This window comes from Microtus pennsylvanicus, chromosome 5, assembly GCF_037038515.1.
Source record: "Microtus pennsylvanicus isolate mMicPen1 chromosome 5, mMicPen1.hap1, whole genome shotgun sequence".
Classification (NCBI taxonomy): Eukaryota; Metazoa; Chordata; class Mammalia; order Rodentia; family Cricetidae; genus Microtus; species Microtus pennsylvanicus.
The window spans coordinates 126124758-126145121 of record NC_134583.1 but is presented as its reverse complement, the minus strand read 5'-3'; the positions used below and the strand labels follow the sequence as shown (position 1 = coordinate 126145121).

General features: G+C 45.9%; 1 protein-coding gene across 3 annotated transcripts in view; it reads left to right on the top strand.

The window, feature by feature from the left end:
• Positions 1 to 6470: 6470 nt before the first annotated feature.
• Stn1 (STN1 subunit of CST complex) overlaps positions 6471 to 20364 on the top strand; it is a 37211-nt gene continuing 23317 nt past the window's right edge. Inside the window, exons 1-3 of one of the 3 annotated variants that reach the window (XM_075974341.1) lie at positions 6554 to 6768; positions 7219 to 7409; positions 17130 to 17225. In XM_075974341.1, coding sequence (XP_075830456.1) covers positions 7256 to 7409; positions 17130 to 17225 — 250 coding nt within the window. In that variant the 5' untranslated portion in view covers positions 6554 to 6768; positions 7219 to 7255. Of the gene's footprint in view, positions 7410 to 17129; positions 17226 to 20364 lie in introns of all 3 variants that reach the window. The other 2 variants (XM_075974343.1, XM_075974342.1) reach the window with 2 other exon arrangements.

Sequence of the window (20364 nt, the reverse complement as noted above, 5' to 3'; positions counted from 1 at the left end):
CAGGCTCCAAAGTTACACAGAGAAACCCTGTCTTGAAAAACAAAAAGCAACAACAACAAAACTCTGTTTTTGTTAACACTGCCCAGGTCATTAGTCCTCGGCTTAGAAATGTCCCTGCAGATGAGGTCATCGCCCGTCTCAGGTCCCTCCACCCTGGGCCTTTGCGGTCATCCTACCCACCACCCACCGACCCCGCCTTCTTTTCCCTGTTCTTGCCTCTTTGCAGTGTTTTCTAAACTCTTTCTCTTTTTATAGAACTATGTCTTGCAAGTCTGTGTTTGGGCTTATTTTTCTTGGCATAATTCAAGGAATCCTAAACCGTGCCAAAGCCGATTATCTTGCCACAACCAAAGTGGGGTCTGAATCCACACACAAAGATGACATCTGGTATTTTGGTTGGTCTCTTCCAGAGTTCTCTCCTATGGACTGTTGCTGCCCCAGGTTGAAGGACATCAGTAACTATGCCTTTCCTCTGAAGTTGGCATCAGGTTGCTGGTCTAGACAACACCGCAGCATTCATAATGAAGGTGAATCCTCAAACAGACAAGGAGGAAAAAAAAAATCACAAACAAAAAATTCCTCTCTTTTTTTTTATCCTTGATGTTCTTTTCAATGTTTAAAACCGTGGAAAACCACGCAGAAGATAAAATGTTACAGGGGCATGCAGCCCAGCTCAGCATTTTTGTGGGTGCCAGGGATTCGGCTTGGGTCCTCACACTTGTGCATCTAGCAGTCTTACCCTCTAAGGCCATCTCTCTAGCCCCCAAAATGAACTTTAAGATAAGTCATCTCACTAGAGACAAAGTGGGGAGCATTTCATACTGCTAAGGGTTAATATATCAAGAAGATAGAACGTGTTTATGCACAGAACAGCTAAGCTCAAACTATGGGAGGTGAAACTGAGGCACACTTTAGTGACAGGCCAGGTCACTAAAAGAAGTGAGGACAGAGTTACTGTCCCCTGATCGTATAACTCAGGTCTCCACCCCGCACTGCCAAGATACACTTCATTCGACACACAGCGATCGGGTGTTTGTGTGCTTGGCTCAACAGAGCTTTTCTATGCCTGCTATATGCCAAACATATAACAGGTTTGGCTTTTTTTCTGTATCCCCTGTACATGTAGTACAGTCATTTTTAGAACTCATATGTGATTGACATCCCAGAAGGAAGGGGAGGGGCAAAAGGCAGCTTGATATAGTCCAGAAATTGTATGTTCCAATGCCTTCAGTGTGTTTCCCCACTCTAACCCAGTAGCACTCAAACTTTATCCACTCTGCTCCTCTCTCAGATGTTCCCAGTGGGTGCTGAGTTTGGAGTCCACTCCTCAGACCAGCATGTGGAGAAGGTAGCTGCAGTGTGGTATAGCCATGGGGCTCTGTGGGAGACGGGTCTAGAGAAGGACGTCCTGACCAGGCTGCGAGAGACTGGCATGAAATGCGGGCAATGAGAAACTTCTGCCAGCCACATAAAGCGACTGAGAGATTTTAGACAAGGAACTAACCTTGTCTAACCTGCATTTTATTTTATTTTATTTTTTTAAAATGTGTAGCCCAGGCTGGCCTCGAACTCGTGATCCTCCTGCCTCTGCCTCCTTCAGCAAATCCTACCGGCATGTGCCACCACAACCGGCTAACCTGCATTTTATGAAGAGCATCTGTGGTATAGCATAGATGATGGAAGGAGGCAGGAAAGGCTGGAGATACGGGAGCTAGTCTGATGGGGATGTCAGCATTCATATGATCACTGAACAGGAGAGAGCTAAGGTGGAGAACACATTTTACAAGCAGAATTGGATTTGTGACAGATTGCATCTCAGAGTGATAGAGGGTGAGGTGCCTACCCTTGATGTCTTCCTGATTTCTTACTTACCAAATTGGCAGATGAGGCTGGCATTCACCTTGGTAGGGAGGAGAGAAACAGAGTGGGGTAGGAAGCAGTTGCAGGGCAAGGCTGAGGCTGAGGCTGAGGTACCATCAGTGTCCACTGAAGTTGACATGACATGTGGGGCTCAGGAAGAGCTGGCTATAAAGAGCAGAGTCACTGGAGTACCGGCGCGGTTGAGTTCTAGATCTGAAGGAGGCTTCTCAGTGTGCACAGGGTGAGGCAGGCAGGCTGCTGTAAAGATCAACAGAAGACAAGAATAAAGCAAAGCGACAAGGAGATCCAAGGGAAATCAGAAAGGACACACCCAGGAAGTCAAAGGGTTAGGAGAGAACTCAACATCCACTTTTAGAAAAAAAACACAGCTACAGTGGGAATGATAAGGAGAGGAGCCTTTGCATTTGAGAATTTGAATAGATTTTGAAAAAATTGCTAACCGTCTTTTAGTTTTGTGTTTTTTGTTTGTTTGTTTGTTTGTTTGTTTTTTATGATTGCTAACCTTAGGAGAGCAGTTTCAGTGGAGTGGTGGGCTGGACCGGGTCTGTTTGAGCTTAGTGAGTCAGATCATTGTGGGCTGGAATGGACAGCCACCATCAGGAAGTGTACATAGGGAGTGCCCAGAATTCCTTCAAGGAGCTCCATTCCTTGAATGGAGGCTGTGAGCCACAGGGCAGAAATTAAAGGGGTGGAGGTCTTCAGAGAAGCCTTTTCTCAAAGTGGAAATAAGCTAGAAAGGGGGGGTGGATGGAGAGAAGGAGGAAGAGAGAGGGGGAAGAGGGAGAAAAGGGAGAAAGAGGGAGGGAGGGAGGGAGGGAGGGAGAGAAAAAGAGGGAGGGGGAGAGAGAAGGAAAGAGAGGGGGGAGAAAAAAGGGAGAGAAAGAAGGGGGAAATAGAAATAGAAGGAGGGAGAGAGGAAGGAGGAAGGGAGAGGGGAGGGAAGGAGAGAGAGGGAGGTAGAGGGGGAGGAGGAGAAAGGGAAAGAGAAAGAAGGAGAGAGGGAGAGGGAGCGCTCAGAACTCACAGGGAAAATGATGTAGGGGTAGAATAGGTAACATAGATGAGACCACAGAAATAGGTCCCCCAGTATCTTAGCTCCTTCACCATCAATTGGTGGATAGCCCTAAGATACAAATTTCAGGATTAATTCAGTGCATTGGGTAAAGAACACTTTGTACATACATATTTTTGTAGTGTGCCAAATGTGGCAGGTGGTCCTAATGTTTTTGTTTTGTCTTACATTTATTTATTTAGGAGAGGGTGGGGCTGTGCCTGTGAGTCAAACGTCAGCTTCTGGCTGGGTCCTGGAGATTGAACTCAGGTTGTCAGGCAAGCACCCTTACCTGCTGAGCTCTCAAAGGCCCTGGTATTTTAACTTGTTAGATCATCCCCCTGATCAAAAGCAACATCATTGCATCGTTTACAGGAAGTAAAGCTAGAAGCTTATCCAAGTTTTCAGAACCTGGCTCAACCCTTGGCCTCCCTACCCTCTCCAGCCAGGCTGTTGTGTTAATTGCCCACAAACCTGCATGGCCCTGAGCTACCTACCAGCTCCTCTGGACCTTGCTTTCTGCCTGCCTCCTACTGGGCAGCTGCCACACTCCCTCACTCCTGCCTGCTCCTAGAACGAGGAAGTCCTTTGCAGCCCTGCCCCTTGTCCTGACTATGGGCCCTGAAAGCTCTTAGTCCTTGATGCTACTGACCCCTTATCTTGCAGGTCCCAGCCCCAGCGCCAGGTCCCGGCCCCAGACCCCGGTCATCTTATCTGATGAAAATAGACTGTATACATGAGGTGCAAACACAACACTTCTTATGTCCTCCTAAGCAGTGACCACAGTACTTATTTTATTCATGTTCCTTTGTCCACCGTCTTTTCTCTGGTCTCTCAGAAGCTCCACGAGGGCTTGTCTTATTCCCCACCTCAACCCTGTCTCCTTCTTTCCCTGTGTCTAGTACAGTCCTTGATAGAACCTTCAGAAATATATTTCACTAAAAAAGGAATGAACAGCTCCTCCGTTTTAAAAATCCCGGTTTGCACGCTGCCTCCACCGAGAACACAAACAATAGTTCGTATGTTTCTTGCTTCCTTTCTTCTGTCACTATACCGCATTAGCTCATTGAATGAGCCCCCTCCACTAGCCTCCCATGACTCACAGAGCAGTTATAACCCAGGCCACACACTCCGAAGCCACAGGTTGGCTTCTTGTTTGTTTTTATTGTTGTTTGGAGGGATTTTGTTTTTGTCTTCCGGTGCTGCTGATTGAACCCAGGACGTTGGGCATGCTATTCCCTAGCAATGGGGTACACCCCAGCCCTTGCTTTAGTTACTATCTCATTAATCACTCAGTTTGCTCCAGTGACTTGCTTAGTATTCTTCCACACCCAGCGCCAAAGCATACAGAGAGCTCCAGGGATGCTGAGAAACTGAAGATGCCTTCAGGGTAAGTCGTCTTTATTGTAGCAAAGATAAACACAGTGTGACATTAGTGGAAACATTAGGGACTGAGGAAAGGAACCCAGGCTTCAGCAGTGAAATTTTAAGGAAGTGTAAAGTGTGAAGGGGGTATAGCCCACATGAAACTAATCAGAACTGTTGCCTGTGGTATTCAGGCTCCTGCCCTCCCACAGAGAATGGGAGATGGCTCCCTGGGGTTGTGTCAGCTAGAACAAACAACTCTTCTGCAGTCTGGATTTTCTCGGGCATATTAAGGGGAATTGGGCACTAGAATGCCGCCTTGGGCTGTTGCGAATCTTGCTAGCATTTGTTCAGATCTTTATAGGCCAAGGTTGAGGCCTAGCTGAGAGGAGCCTGATTAAGGTTTGATCAAGAAGAAAAATCTTGATCAGCTATGAACTTCAAAGAGAAAATCATGGGCAAGTAGAGGAAACCCTGCTCTACTTGAGAATCATAGTTAAAGCAGGCTAGTTTGAGCTTTCAGGTTTTTGACACAGACAGTTCAAACTCACAATTTTCAAGAATCTGCTAGAATCTTCACTTTCAGGAGAGAATTATATGATCTTTCAAAACAATGTCTATAAAACTCAAGTTATTTCATGCCAAGAAGTCAAAAGAAAGGTTCCCTAGCATTGGCTTTTTAAATGTCTGCTTTGGGTGTTGTGGGGTGCTGTGCTGGGGCCTGCAAGGCTACTGATTCTGAGATCACCCATTGATGATTCCTGGGAGCCTGGGATCTTTACAAAGCTTCCCTGAATCCCTCACTGGGGTTCTGCAATCAGAAATCCTACTACACGTCCCACCTTCAGCTTCTTTACCACCCGGTACTCTGAAGGTTTGGGGCTCCGATCAAGAAGAGCTGCACTCCCCTTCAAAGTGTCCTTCCATCTCTGTAAAAGATGACAGCAGGGGACTCTGCTTCTATTTCTACCACTGGGTGTGGCCCTCCCTGAGGTTGGCAGTAAACCCAGTCCCCAACAGCTCTTACCCAGCACTCTGTCCCTGAGAGCCCTAAGAGCCATTCCTGAAAACACCTCAGGTTCTGAGCACATCTAAGAGCCCTTTTCTTCTCAGGTCCCACCCTAGAGCAGACGTGTGCTGTCTGGAGAATGTCACCCAACCTGTCTGTCTCTACCTGACAGGTAAACTGGGAGCCTTCGTCCTACCAGCTGTGTTTCCTTGGGGAGAGCCTATTCTAGTAGAGAGGGTTTTGACTTAAACAGATCTTGAACTCCACAGACCCAGCTGTTAAGTGCCATAGACTCTGGGAGCTACTATGTTTTTCAACTCCTTCTGTGGCCAGGGTGGTAACTGGATGCCGTGGTTCTAATGACACACAGTTTCCATTCCAACCCATGAAGTTCTTTCTCTGATAGTTTAGCAATGATCTCTTTGGCCACCTGCCTCTTTTACCGTTGGAGTGAGTGACCCGCCCTCCCCCCTGTCGTGTCAGAGTCCCTAGGAGGTAGGAAGAACTCTCACCATTTCCTGCGTTGTGGTGACACAGCTTCTTTATTTATAGGAGCAAAACCGCTGTGGACAGGGCTCCATCAAGGTGGTCATGGTTTGCAAAAACGCCAGGCTCTCAAGAGTTCTTAAATGTACAACATCCCGGACTAAACCTTACGGAAGTGGAAAGGAGACAAACCGTATTCTGTCTTATAGGAATGGTTTCCGTTATAGACAAGACCTCACATCCACTCTGGTCTCAAGTTTAAATCCTAACATCTGCAAGCGGGACACCCAACGGTGTGTCAGTGGGTCATTTACCAGCTGTGAAGAAACATGTAAAATACTCCATTGCTTCATTTTGTTGTTTGTTGGCTTAATAAGTCAGGGTAACCCCTGCTCTAATTTAAAAAAAAAAAAAAAAGGTTTGATCCCGTCCCAATTCCTAGGAACTGTCATAGGAAATCGAAGCGACAAACGTTGACAGGGAAGGCGGGATTTGAGTTGCAGGAATTCCTGGGCTGGCTCCAGAATCTCCCGGATTAGTCAGTCCTGAAGCCAGCGCCGAGGCCCCTGGAGAGCCTGCGCTGGGCTCCGACCTGAAAGACTGCGTGGGCGGAGCCTATGCGCGGTGGTGGGCGTGGTCGTCCAGCAGACGTCGGGGCGTGACCTCAGCGGGAGGGGCAGAGCGGAGGGGTTGACGGTAGCTCGGCGCTGGTGGCGGGAAGGAAATGCGCCGGCTGCACTGTGGTGCGTCCGAACTTCGTTCCTTATCGTAACCGGAACTGTGGCGGCAGTCTTGTCCAACTGCTCCTGCTTCGGGAAGGGCTGCAAACTGCTTGAATTTTGTTTCCTTTTCCTTCCTTCGCTCTTCCCGGAAGGTGAAAGGTCGAAGCGTGAATAGATCCATCTCCAGGACCCCAAATCCCTGGCCACACGGGCGCCATTACTCTCCGGACTCATTTGTTAAAGCTCTTTTTGGGGTACGCCTGTGTGGATGGTTATCCCCAAAGTGAAGAGTGAGTGCTTAGGCTCTGGGGTTGTAGCTCGGTTGTAGAGGGCACTTGCCTAGCGTGCACGAAACCCTGCGTTCAATCCCCAGCACTGCATAAAGCAGGCGAGTCTGTGCACGCCTGTACTCCCGGCACTGGAGGGGGAAGCCGGAGGATCAGTAGTTCAAGGTTATCCTCAACGACACAGCTAAATTAAGGCCAGCCTGGGCTAGCCGAGGCTTTCTACGGAAAGAAACTTTGGTGTTTGACTGGTTCTGAGTTGGTATTTCGTGGGAATGAGCCTCACACAAAGCCTCCTTTTTCACTCGCAAGGCATAGAGCTTGACGGGGTGCCAAGGCCCTGTTTTACCTTCCTAAAACTTCTGGATAATCCTCACCCACACTGAACACTCTGAAAACTTATTTTTATGTCTCTTATAGAGCCTTGGCTCTGAAGCGTACTTCTCAGGGTTAGGGGATGCCTCAACCCAGCATCTTGATGCAGTGTGAATCCAGTTCAAGGGAAGAAGAGATCCCGTCCCTCTTTTGGGGTTTGGATCCTGTGTTTCTAGCCTTTGCAAAACTCTACATCAGAGATATCCTGGAGATGAAGGAATCCCAGCAAGTGCCAGGTATGTGGCCAGTCAGACTAATGGATGCCCTATGCTGCCCCCACCAGCTCAGTTTCCCCGAAGATACAAAAAACTGGGGCCTTAAGGCATCTGGAAGAGCCTTGCTCAGGTTTGAAAGATATCAAGTCTCAACCCTTGAAGGAGGGACGGGATCAAACCTTTTTTTTTTTTTAAATTAGAGCAGGGGTTACCCTGACTTATTAAGCCAACAAACAACAAAATGAAGCAATGGAGTATTTTACATGTTTCTTCACAGCTGGTAAATGACCCACTGACACACCGTTGGGTGTCCCGCTTGCAGATGTTAGGATTTATTTCTGTGCTCTTTCTGCAAATTAAAGAACAATCTAAATTTTTTTAAGTTAAATAAAAGTTTGGGGGCACAACCTTTGCACTGAGGTCCCACTGTTTCAAGCCCGATGTAAGTAATCCCAATACTTGCTAGGTGGAAGTAGCCCTGATCAGGGGTTCAAATCCAACAGGGGTTACATAAGATCTTTTCTCAATAAAAAATAAAGTATTCCATACTTTAAAATACTTAGGTTCTTTTCCTTGGGCCTGCTCTTGAGTGGACAGATGACTGAACTAGTCAGGCTTAGCGTGCTACAGTTCTTACTTCTCTGGGGATGTGACCCACTTTCTGCAGAGCTTGGGTGTCCTCTTTATAGAATGTGGGGGTTGGTTTTGGTTTGAGTTCATCTCAGTCAGTATAATGGAAATTCCTGGGCGGAAGGACATCACCTGGCTTGCCCAAGTGCAGCAACAGCGTCTGTTGCAGTCGGTGGGCCCTTGAGACCAGTGAAAGGAGTAACGCATTGTGTGTGCAAGCATGTGCCTGTGTGTGTAAATACATGTTCATGGAAGCCACCTGGGTGTGCTTCCAGGCATCTGCCTGGATTTTTTTTTACTTTTTAAAAATCTTTTGTTTTTTATTGAGCTATACATTTCTCCCCACTCCCTTTCCTTCCTCCCTTCTCCCCTTCTCCCCTTCCACCTTACCGCCTACCCCCCATGCTCCCAATTTACTTAGGAGAGCTTCTCTTTTTCTCCTTCGTAGGTGGATCCGTGTATGTCTCTTTTAGGGTCCTCTTTGTTGTCCAGGTTCTCTGGGGTTGTGGACTGTAGGCTGTTCATCTTTTGTTATATGTCTAATATCTACTTATGAGAGAATATGTAGTGATAGTTCATCAGTATTTTAATAAATAAAACAGCAATACTAGTCAGTCATATAGGCCAGGCAGTGGTGGCACTTGCCTTTAATCCCAGCAGCCACACTAGTTAGCCACAGAGGCCAGGCGGTGGTGGTGCACGCCTTTAATCCCAGCTCTAGAGAGGAATATAAGGCGGGATGAAACAGGAACTCGCTCTCTTTCAGTCTGAAGATTGCAGAGCTCTCTAGTGGTCTGGCTGCTTTTCTGATCTTCAGGCATACTATATTTGTCTTTCTGGGTCTCAATTATCTCACTGTGGTTTTTTTTCTAGTTCTGTCCATTTGCCTGCAAATTTCAAGATGTCATTTTTTTACCACTGAGTAGTACTCCATTATGTAAATGTGCCACATTTTCTTTATCCATTCTTCAGTTGAGGGGCATCTAGGTTGTTTCCAGATTTTTACTATTATGAATAATACTACTGTGAACATAGTTGAGCAAATGTCCTTGTGGTATGATCGAGCATCCTTCTGGTATATTCCCAAAAGTGCTATTGCTCGATCTGGAGGTAAATTGATTCCTAACTTTCTGAGAAATCACCATACTGATATCCAAAGGGGCTGTACAAGTTTGCATTTCCACCTGCAATGTAGGAGTGTTGTTCCCCTTACTCCGTATCCTCTCCAGCATAAGCTGTCATCAGTATTTTTGATCTTGGCCATTATGACAGTTATAAGATGGTATCCCGGAGTTGTTTTGATTTGCATTTCTCTGATGGCTAAGGAACTTGAACATTTCCTTAAGTGTCTTTCAGCTATTTGAGATTCCTCTGTTGAGAGTTCTCTGCTTAGGTCTGTACTCCATTTTTTTTTATTCGATTATTTGTTCTTTTGATGTCTAGTTTCTTGAGTTTTTTTTTTTTTATAATTTGGATATCAGTCTTCTATGTGGTTGGTGAAGATCTTTTCCCATTCTGTAGGCTGCCATTTTGTCTTGTTGACCATGTCCTTTGCTTTACAGAAGTTTCTCAGTTTTATGAGGTTCCATTTATTAATTGTTGTTCTCAGTGTCTGTGCTACTGGGGTTGGTCTCCTATACCAATGCGTTCAAGTGTACCTCCCACTTTGTTTTCTCTGAGGTTCAGTGTGGTTGTTTTTATGTTGAGGTTTTTGATCCATTTGGACTTGAGTTTTATGCATGGCGACAGATATAGATCTATTTCATTCTTCTACATGTTGTCATCCAGTTATGCCAACACTATTTGTTGAATATACTTTCTTTTCTTCATTTTATAATTTTAACTTCTTTGTCACAAATCAGGTGTTTGTAGGTGTGTGAATTGCTATCCAGGTCTTCGATTCTATTCCATTGTTCCTCCTGTCTGTTTTTATGCCAATACCAAGCTATTTTCATAACTGTAGTAGAGTTTGGAGTCAGGGATGGTGATGCCTCCAGAAGTTCCTTTATTGCACAGGATTGTTTTGGTTATCCTGGGTTTTTTTGTTTTTCCATATGAAATTGAGTATTGTCCTTTTGAGGTCTGTGAGAAATTTTGCTGGGATTTTGCTGGGTATTTCATTGATTCTATAAACTGCTTTTCGTAAGATTGCCATTTTTACTATGTTAATCCTACCTATGTAAGAGCATGGGAGATCTTTCCATTTTCTAATGTTTTCTTCTTGTCATACAGATTTTTCACTTGTTTGGTTAGAGTTACACCCAAGATATTTTATAATATTTGTGGCTATTGTAAAGGGTGATGTGTTGACTGAGGTTTCTGTCCCATCTGGCCCTGCAGCCATTCAGTCCTAAATAAACACACAAGAGGCCTACATTAATTATAAACTGGTTGGTCTATTAGCTCAGGCTTCTTATTAACTAATTCTTACATCTTATATTAACTCATTATTCTTGTCTATTTTAGCCACGTGGCTTGGTATCTTTGTCAGCAAGGGATTCTCATCTTGCTTCTTCTGTGGCTGGGTCACAACTGCAGACTGACTCTTTCCTCTTCTCAGAATTCTCCTGTTCCTTTAAGGGAGTTTTTAATTTCTTCTTTAAGGTGGCACCTGTTCTTCAGGGGCCTCTCTTTCTCCAGTTGGTGTAGTTGGGGGTTATGGCTCCGTTGATTGCTCCTCTAGTTGGAGGCAGGGCAGAGCGGCCTCCGGTTATTGATCTTCGAGATGCAGGGGGGCCTAAGGCTCAAGAGGCCACTCCTCTAGGTGAAGGCTCTTCTGACGCACCGTAGGTCATCACTGTGGCTGGGTATCGCGTACAGAGACTGGCACTGGAGGCTGGCTGTACACGGGTGCCCAGAAGAACTTCTTGCCATTGTCTCTGGAAGCCGCCACTGCTCTTTTCACTCCCCTCCCTGGCCCGGCCACCCACTGTGCTGCCGCTGCCCACGCTCAGATATTTTATTTCTAAATTGGATTTTTAATGTATTTTATTTTAATCTTATGTGTATGGGTGTTTTGTCTATGCACCGTGTGTGTACAGTACCCTCAGACTGCAGAAGAGGGATCCCTGGAACTGGAGTTAACAGATGGTAGTGAGCCACCATATAGGTTCTGGGAATTGAACCCAGATCCTCTGGAAGAGCAGTCAGTGCTCTTAACCATTGAGCCATCTCTCCAACCCCTACTTTTTGGAGCAGTTGTTTGAGACAGGGTCTCTTCTGTGTAACCTTGGCTGTCTTAGAACTCACTCTGTAAACCAGACTGGCCTTTAACTCAGAGATCTGCTTGCCTCTGCCTCCCAAAGTGCAGCACCATTGCCTGGCCACTTTTATTTTTTAAGGCAGAGACTTTTGCTGTAGGCTGGCTGGCTAATAAACTTGAAAGATCATTTTGAACCTCTGCTTGGTCCCCTACAGGGTTACAAGTATATGCAGACAAGCCAGGCTTCTATGTGGGTGCTGGTGGTCAGAATTCAGACCACAGCACTGTGTGGCTACCGTACCATCTCCCCAGCCACAGCTTTTAAAATTAGAGTACTGGTTCCTAGAGAGATAATTGTCATGCCTAAACATTTAACAAACACATAGATTAAAATAATTTAAGTGGCTGTGGGTAGTTTCAGGAGTTTACAACTGTGCAGGCTGAGATGTTTGGTTAAAGTCTTTGCTATTTTGTGACACTTTCCAATCAAGGACCTTCTTTAACTCAAGATTTGAGTTAAAAAAAAAAGTCAAGTTTCATATCCACAGTTTGAGTGAGATGAGTTTTATGCCGTTTGTTCTGTGTGCGTGGCCTTCTAAAGCCTTTTGTACAGAGTTTTTTTCCACCACATCTTCACTTCCTACTTTTTGTTGAACTTGCTCTGTAGATTTTCCCCCACTTGGAAGGCAGCCAGCCTCCTCCAGAGTTTTCCAGAATTATCCGATGTTCTTTATAGCTCATCATCCTCTTGGGAAGAAATTAATTCACACCAAATGCCAGCCTTGCTTAAAAGATCTGTGAGTGAGCCAGCATGTGGCAGGGCATCCCAGGCGGTTAACTCTTGCTGTGAGCAAAGGGTATGATGGTGGGAAATGCAGTGATTGCCACCTTAGGACTCCACCCTCTCTGGTGAGACTGCTCCAGATGTCCATTTGTAAAAGGAAATCTCATGGATGAAGCAGGCATCATAGTTTTAGAGTGGTTTTCATGAGATTATGCTGTTGTTGAATAATCTTTTTGTACACTGTGAAGATATGTCACTCTGATTGGTCTAGTAAAAAGCTGAACAGCTAATAGCTAGTCAGGATTTCCAGGCACAGAAGATGCCTGGAGGAAGGGTGGAGTCTCCTCATGACCCCACCCCTCTTCCTTCAGAGGAAGTTTCACATTTAGGAGGTGAGTAACTAGCCGTGAGCCACGTGGGAGCGTGTAAATTCATAGAAATGGGTTAATTTACTTTATAAGAGCTAGTTAGAAACAAGCCTAAGCTATCGACCAAGATTTCATAATTAAAAATAAGTCTCCATGTCATGATTTGGGAGCTGGCTGGAGGGACAGAGAAAGACTAACAATGCTATGCTGTTGGTTTCCACGAAAGTAGGAAACCCCACGCTATTCTAGGTCTGGACTTGACTTGGTTTACCATAAGGAGAATACTGTGAGCCAGGGTGACACACAGTTGTAATTCCGGCCCTCAGGAGATGGAGGCTTGAAGATCAAGAGTTCAGGGTCATCACTTCTCAACTACCTTCAAGGCTAGCTTGGTCTGCTACAGAAGACACCGGTTCTAAAACCAAGACAAGAGGGGGTGTGATGTATTCCTCTATCCCAGCACTTGAAAGGTTGCAGAGGCAGGCAGGTCAATGTGGGTTTAAGGCCAAAAAATAAAAATAAATAAACCAAATTTAAAACAAGCAAACAAAACGCCTGTGACTCCATAAAATTTAGAAATATTTAATGACAGAGAATATCTACAACAAAATAGCGAAGGTTAACAATAGCATTAACAAAAACAAAACGGGAAACAAAAGTGTTCTGTATTAATGAATTTGCTTGCCCTTTGTCCTTGGTCCTGGCGCAGAACCTCAGTCTTTGGAATTTCCTGAGTGTAGGAGTGTCTTTGTTACTGGAGGTGGGAGCCACACCTTAGTTTATTCCGAGGAAAGTGTTATCTCTGGCTGCAAGTTGAAGAATGAACCTATCTGTTCCCAACCTTGTGAATGGAGGGCTGGAAATCAAAGTGAGACCCTGTCAGCCTGACCCCCAGGAGGTTGAGGTCATTCCATTCATTCATGTGACCAGTGAATCAATGGGACCCAGACAATGAAAACCCACTATAACCTGATGTTCAGACTTGAATGAGCGTCCCTGGTTAGTTAAGTATACTCTGTCAGAGGGTGATGTTCCCGGGAGTCTCTGAACCCTCCACACCTTCCTCTGTTCTTTATTTGTCTGACTCTGATTTGTGGCCTTTGCTATAAAATTGTGATCTTGAAGTCTGACACCCTCCTGAGTTTTAGCTAATTATCAAAGCTGAAGGAGGCACAGAAGCAGCTTTGTAACTAGCCAGACAGGATTCCCACAGAGCCTGAGGCTAGGAGAGAATGCCCTAAACCGGTGTAACCCAACTGGCTATGGTTTGGTTTGCCTTATAAGATACCATCTCCATAAATCTGAGCTTTGGGTTTGGCTGGTGGAACTGTGGAGGTTGTGATATTTAGGTGGGTGGTTTATTTGTTTGCTCATTTGTTCTATTCATTAAAAACTTTGCTTGTGCCAGGTGGTGGTGATGCATGCCTTTAATTCCAGCACTCGAGAGGCAGAGGCAGGCGGATCTCTTTGAGTTTGAGGCCAGCCTGGTCTACAGAGCAAGTTCCAGGACAGACTCTAAAGCTACACAGACAAACCCTGCCTCAAAACCACAAACAAACAAAACCCTCTTTGCTTGGGTGTGCAGGATACCCTCCCTGTAAGAGAGTATTTCACTTTGTAACCCTGCCTGACCTGGTTGATACTTGTCATGTAGACCAGGCTGGCTTTGAACATTTCTGATTTTGTTTCTTGAGTACTTTTTGGGGGGAAGAGGTGGAGACAGGGTTTCTCTGTGTATCCTTAGCTGTCCTAGACTCACTGTATAAACCAGGCTGGCCTTGAAACTCAGAGAGCTACCTGCTTCCTACTTCCCAAGTGCTGGAATTAAAGGTGTGGGCCACCACCAACTGACTTATGAAAAAACTTTTTAAAGACAGAAAACAGGCAATATCTTCCTGGGGTTGTGGATGTTTGTGGACAGTGGCTTAAAATCTAAACCAAATTTGCCAATGATCCTGGCATTGTAAACCCTCACAGTTTGGCTTCCTCTTCTTGAGAGTCTGAGCACACAGGAGCTCTTGGATGTAGCACAGATACCCTGGATCTCCTAGGCCTCTGAGCTACGTGAAAAGGCTGGAACATGAGGTTGGGGTAAGCCAGTGCATCTCTGTTTGATCATTTTCTTCTCTTAGCTCACTGAGTTTTTGTTTCTTTCCTCCTCAGTGGACAGCGCAGCCACCTAGAGCCCATTAGCTGCAGAAGAGAGCTCTCTGTGGTGGAAGGAAGTGGGTCTCTCTTCCTTTCCCGTGTCGTAAGCCATCTTGTAGAGGCCTAACTTCTTACTCTGTGGTTCATGTCTTAATATGCTTTGAGAAGTTTCCTCTGTGTTTTTAAGCAGTGTGTTTCTTCATTGGCGAGTTTCCTCAGAGTTCCCTTCCTCACCCACCCCCCCAATGCAAACCATCTGTTCTTTGTTTGTTTTTGTAGCCCTCTATTGTTCTGTGATGCTTTCAAGAGTTCTTCTGCCGAGTCCTTTGGGAGTAGAAGGGTTTTTTCAGCCTCAAGTGACTGCTCTTGAAAATGAGCCATTGTTAGTCCCCAAGGTAGACAGTTATGAGGTCCATATTTATCCTTTTTCAAGGAGGTATAGTGTATTCTCAAGTGAAAACCTATTCAGATTTTTACTGTTGCCAGATGTCGTTTGTCGCATGAGGATTGTTGACCTGGGGACGCTGGCTTGTGCATTAGTCTAGTCTTACTGCCTTGGAAACAGAGACTTCTGTCCAGCCTCTCTCTCCATCTTAAAGGTCAGAATATTCCAGGTATTGACGTAGATCCATGTCATGCCCCGTCAGCCCAGGCGTTTGTGAATGGGAGCAGCTCTCCTTCAGGGATGACGCTGTCACCTGGGCTTCATGGGGCCTTGTCAACATCAGCTTCAGCCCTCTGGGTTGCCCTAAGGATAGACTCCCATTCTCCAATTCATCTTTAGAAGTACATGCCCCCCCCAAAAAAAAGAGGTGCCAGCTCTGGATTGAGTTTGCTATGCTTCTTTCTCTAAGCCACCCCCACTTTCCTAGTGTGCCTCTCTGACAGGCTCAAAGGCGGCTTGTCCAGTCATACCCTGTCTTCAAGGGAGTCCAGAGAACCGCTGGTCAGTAGTGGTCAGTGAAAAGGTCAAGCCACAGTCTCCTAACAGATTGAAATCCAGAGGTTCTGACCTGCTGTGGTGGGAGGAAAGAGTGGCCAAATTGGGAACTCCTTACTGCTAAAAGCTAGGTCCCACCCCTCAAAGCTGGAGAGTAGTCCCCATCCTACAGGGAAAAAACCCCTAGATCAAGTCACAGAATCCCACCAGTCCCTGAGCTTGCCCAAGATCAAGCCATCCTGGAAAGCTTCCCATCAGAGCAGAGGCAGCTACCTCCTGGGTTTTCCCTCCCAATGCATCTCTTGTGTGAGGTTTGCTGTGCAGTGTGACGTTGTAGTATTCCTTGGCTCCCAGCTGCCAGGAAACCTTTCTCCTCTTAGCTGTAACACACAAATACCTGAAGCAGTCGTGGCTTCTTTGTTTACAACCCATATATTTACTTACAAAGGAAAAGGCCATTTGAAAACGCAGATGTGGAGCATAGAGAGGTGGCCTGGTGTTTAAGAGTACTTACTGCTCTTTCAGAGAATTCAGAGGAATGTGACACCTTCTTCTATGGGTATCCTCATCCACATCCACACATATAAATAACAACAATTCTTTAAAAATAATGTATTACCTTCAAAAATAGAATAAATGAAAATGAACGTGTATATGTCTGCATCTGAAAGTGAAGAATGCAGGCGCTATGGGAGGTTGAAAGCAGAGAGGCTGCTACTTGGGAGCCAGCATGTGTGGCAGGTTATGTGCAGAGCTCCGCACGGGAAGCTTGAGTAGGACTTGGAGGCTTTGAAGCTCCAGGAAGCCCTGGAAATGAAAGCTGGAATCAGGAGCTTGTGACTTCTGGAAGGCCCCAGGTCTGTGCTCCTAGGCCCGGGGAGAAAAGCTGCTGGGTGTCGGCAGCTTCCCTCTCAGAACTCTGCGCTGGCAGAAGCTTGTCTCCCCGCATCTGGATAGCCTGGGTTTTGCAAACAGTGTTTTAAGAAGTTCTCGAGCTGTGGTCGGCTAGCCCCGGTGGGCAGTGCTTTATCTTCTCCTCACTGGTTCGTAGAAGCGATGACTCGCTTCTTAGAAAAGTTCTGGTTAAAACCATGGGGCTGGAGAGGGGGCTCAGAGGTTAAAGCCGTTGCTCTTGCAGAGATCCCTGATTTGAGTCCCAGCACCCACATGGTGGCTTACAGCCATCCATACCCCAGTTCCCGGGGATCCAATAGTGTACTGCATACATGCAGGAAAACATTCATACATGTAAAGTAAAATAAATAAATCTAAAAAGCTTTTTTGAAAAAAGCCATAGCTTCCTTTGTAGTCACTCAGATGCTTCAGTGTGCCGATGCCATCGGGTGATAGTGATGCTCCGGCCCTGTGAGCCTTAGTCAACAAAGCACAATTCCTATTCACAGTGGAAAGGGCATTAACCAGCCCGAGTGGGTGACCCTGCTTTTCCCTGTTGCTCTAGTTCAGGCTCTCAAGAGCCTAGTTTTCTGCTTCTGCTCCTTGGAAAGACCACTTAACTTCTTGGAGCCTGTCATGTGCCCAGGACTGACTCTTAAGGCTGGAATTTGGACACCCAGCATGCCACTGACTTGTGACACCCTATGCCCAAGAGACATTTACTGCAAGAAAATGTGGCTGTGTGTTATCTGAACTGCTTCCTCTTGACTTTTAGGTATATATTTTTACAACGGCCATCCAATAAGACGGGTGGATATCATGGGAACTGTCGTTGGCGTGAGAGAGAAGGATGCTTTATACAGCTATGCAGGTAAGAGCAATCGCCTCTGAAATTGAGTTTATATAGTTAGTCCCCACTCAGCTGAAAGTTGAAGTTTGAGCCGCCCTCATGTTTGCAAGCAGCCGGGGCCTCACAAAACCGAGCGCTCTGTGGAGAGGCTCTTAGAGTTCCGTGTCTGGGTGAAGTAAATGAGGCCACAGGTAAGAAGGAAACTGGTGAAGCTGCCAGGTGCCGGCTGCTGGGGGGGGGGGGGGCGGGGGAAGAATCTAAATGCAGCAGGGTAGGGTCACTGATGGTCGGAGAAGACACCTGACACCTGAACCCAGCTGTGCAGAGCCAAGGGCAGGACTGCGTTTAGAGTGAGCGATCCCTTTGAAAAGAGGCCCAGTAAATGTAAAAATAGACCTATTTAGAAGAGGGTAAAAATCATTTTTAAAAGATTTATATTCAGAACAGTCAGGGAAGTTAGAAAAAAGAACCCTGTTTTTCACTCAAGATGTGATTATCTGTTCTCGGACTTGGCCTGTTCCTCACGATGAAAGCTAAAACAGGGCCTCTGGATTTTGGACACCAAAGAATTGCTAGCACCTGCTTTACTGTGTTGTGTCTTGCAGCGGGGGTGGGGGCACGAAAGTGTTAATGTAAATATCTTTTTCTAAAAGACTTTATTTTTAATTATTTGTATATGTGAGTGTGTGTGGTTGTGTACATGTGAGTCCAGGTGCCTGAGGAGGCAAGAAGAGGGTGTCAGATTTCTGCCCCCCAACAACAAGTTGGGGTTAGAAGCTGTGAGCCACCCAGTGTGGGTGCTGGGAGCTGGGACCCAATTCTGCTACCCTGGAGAGCAGGAAGGGCTTGGAACTCTTGAGCCATCTCTTCAACCCCAATGCAAGCATCTTAATTTGTCACATCATCACATTCGCTGAGCAACTCCAACATGCTCAGACCTAGGAGGCCGTGGTAGATGTTTGGAGGGAAGTGTGATTTGATTCGCAGACCTTTGCCCTGATTGACAGCATCACCTTTTGTGGCATTGCCTGTGGATTGCTTTCTTGCTGTACATGTTGAACTTTGTGTCCAAGAATGTTTGATTGACATTGTCAGTATTGTTGCATCTCTCCAACATCTACCATCTCTAACACTCACAAGGATGGTGACTGTCCTTGTGCTTATAAAAGAACATTTGAGATGAAATTTCTCTCTCTCTCTGTCTCTGTCTCTTTCTGTCTCTCTCTGTCTGTCTGTCTCTGTGTATGTGTGTGTGTGTTTTAGATCTTGCCAGGCATCCCCCTCCTGACTCTCTCCAAGACAACTCAGCAAGCAGGTGCTACGCTCCTGCAGTATACCCAGCTGTGGGCAAGCACATTGTCCGTAGTACAATACAGTACTTCTCTCCAAGTCCCAGGGATGACATCATCATGTCTTTCAGTTACAAAGCACTTTTTACGTTCATCATTTCTTATTATTCTCCCCATTTTGTTTAGAAATAGGAAGAACAAGTGTTTCCATTTTGTGGTTGAGAAAACCATGACTCACTCAACTCTCCTAGGTTCTCTTTGGATGGCTAACTGGCCCCACTGTGGCTGTTGTCTGTGTGGCGCTCACATAGCTTTTCTCGCCCACATCGCCGCATTTCTCCAGGCTCCCTGACCCCAGTCATCTGGGGTTGATATTCTCAGATCAGATATAGGATTGCAGTTCTGGCTTGGGAATTGAGTCTGCTTTAGGCTTGTGACATAAAGGGATTCACTTAACTCACTTCTGCCCCACAGAAACATCTCAGGTGCTAGGTTTGGCTCTTCCCTAAGCAGCCTTTCCCTCAAGTGGGTGTTGTGAGAGCATGACACATCTGTGGGCTGCAGGAAAACAGCAATGTGGAAGTACTTAAGAGCAGAAGGCTTTGGCGCTTCAGTTCTCGGGTGGCTCATTGAAACCAAGAGCCACTTTTCTCCCTGCCATCCGCAGGCCCGGCATGGCTCTCCTTGTGTGCTCTGACTCGCTGCAGGCCTGTCCTGTGGCGTCTCTGCCCACACTGAGTCATCCTGTAGCACACTGGGGAAGGATGTGGTGTAGCTTTGCAATGCTTCTCCTCTTCCAGGTCGCTTGGCAGCAGGCCTCAGGAGCCATGCTACATGAGCAGTTACAAGCCAGAGAAGTTGGGGTTTGGTGGCAGTACCCGTAGAACACAGAGCCCCTGGCAGCAACTTAAGCTCTGATGTGGCTCTCGAGAGGCTCAGGGTAGGCCAGGATAACCTCACATCCTCTAGAACAAATGTTCACTCACTTGCTGTTGGTCTTGCTTCCAATATAAATAAACATTTTCAGCCAGCTGCCGTGGTTCCTGCCTGTAATCCCAGCACTCATGCGGCTGAGGCAAAGGATTGCTGTAGATCTGAGACCAGCTGGGGCTACATAGTGAGTCCAAGCCAGCTACAGAGTAAAACCCTGCCTCTTTTTGTTTTTGAAATTTATCTAACAGTTAATGTTGGAAGGAGGCCATAGTTGGTTCCTGGCTACTCAGCCCGGAAATAATCACACAGAAACTGTATTATTTAAAACATTGCTTGGTCCATTAGCTCTAACTTCTTATTGGCTAACTCTTACATCTGAATTTAACCCATCTCCATTAATCTGTGTATTGTCACATGGCTGTGGCTTCCCAGCAAAATTTCAGCATGTCTGTCTTCAGCAGAGGCTCCATGGCTTCTCTCTGACTCTGCCTCCTTTCTCTCAGCATTCAGTTTAGTTTTCCCCACCTACTTCTGTTCTGCCCTGCTCTGCTATAGGCTCAAAGCAGTTCTTTATTAACCAATGGTATTCACAGCATACAGAGGGAAATCCCACATCAAGTTAATGTTCACACTGATTGTAGGTGTCTTCTCCCATACTTCAAAAGATTCTGCTACTAGACATTTAATATCTTAAAATCATTTCTCTTGAAATATAGTGTTTTATATATATATAGGTATATATATATGATTTATAAGGTATATATGGGGCTTTGTGTTTTACAGTGAAGCGTGTATATCTTTCAACAGTGAGGACCGAGGTCTTCATTAGTCTCCTATGCTATGTTGTTGCAGTTTATTTAGCCGACTACATATTTGTAAACATTATGTTGCTCCTATTTCCAGTGCTACAATCACTGCTTAAGTGAGCAGCGTCATTC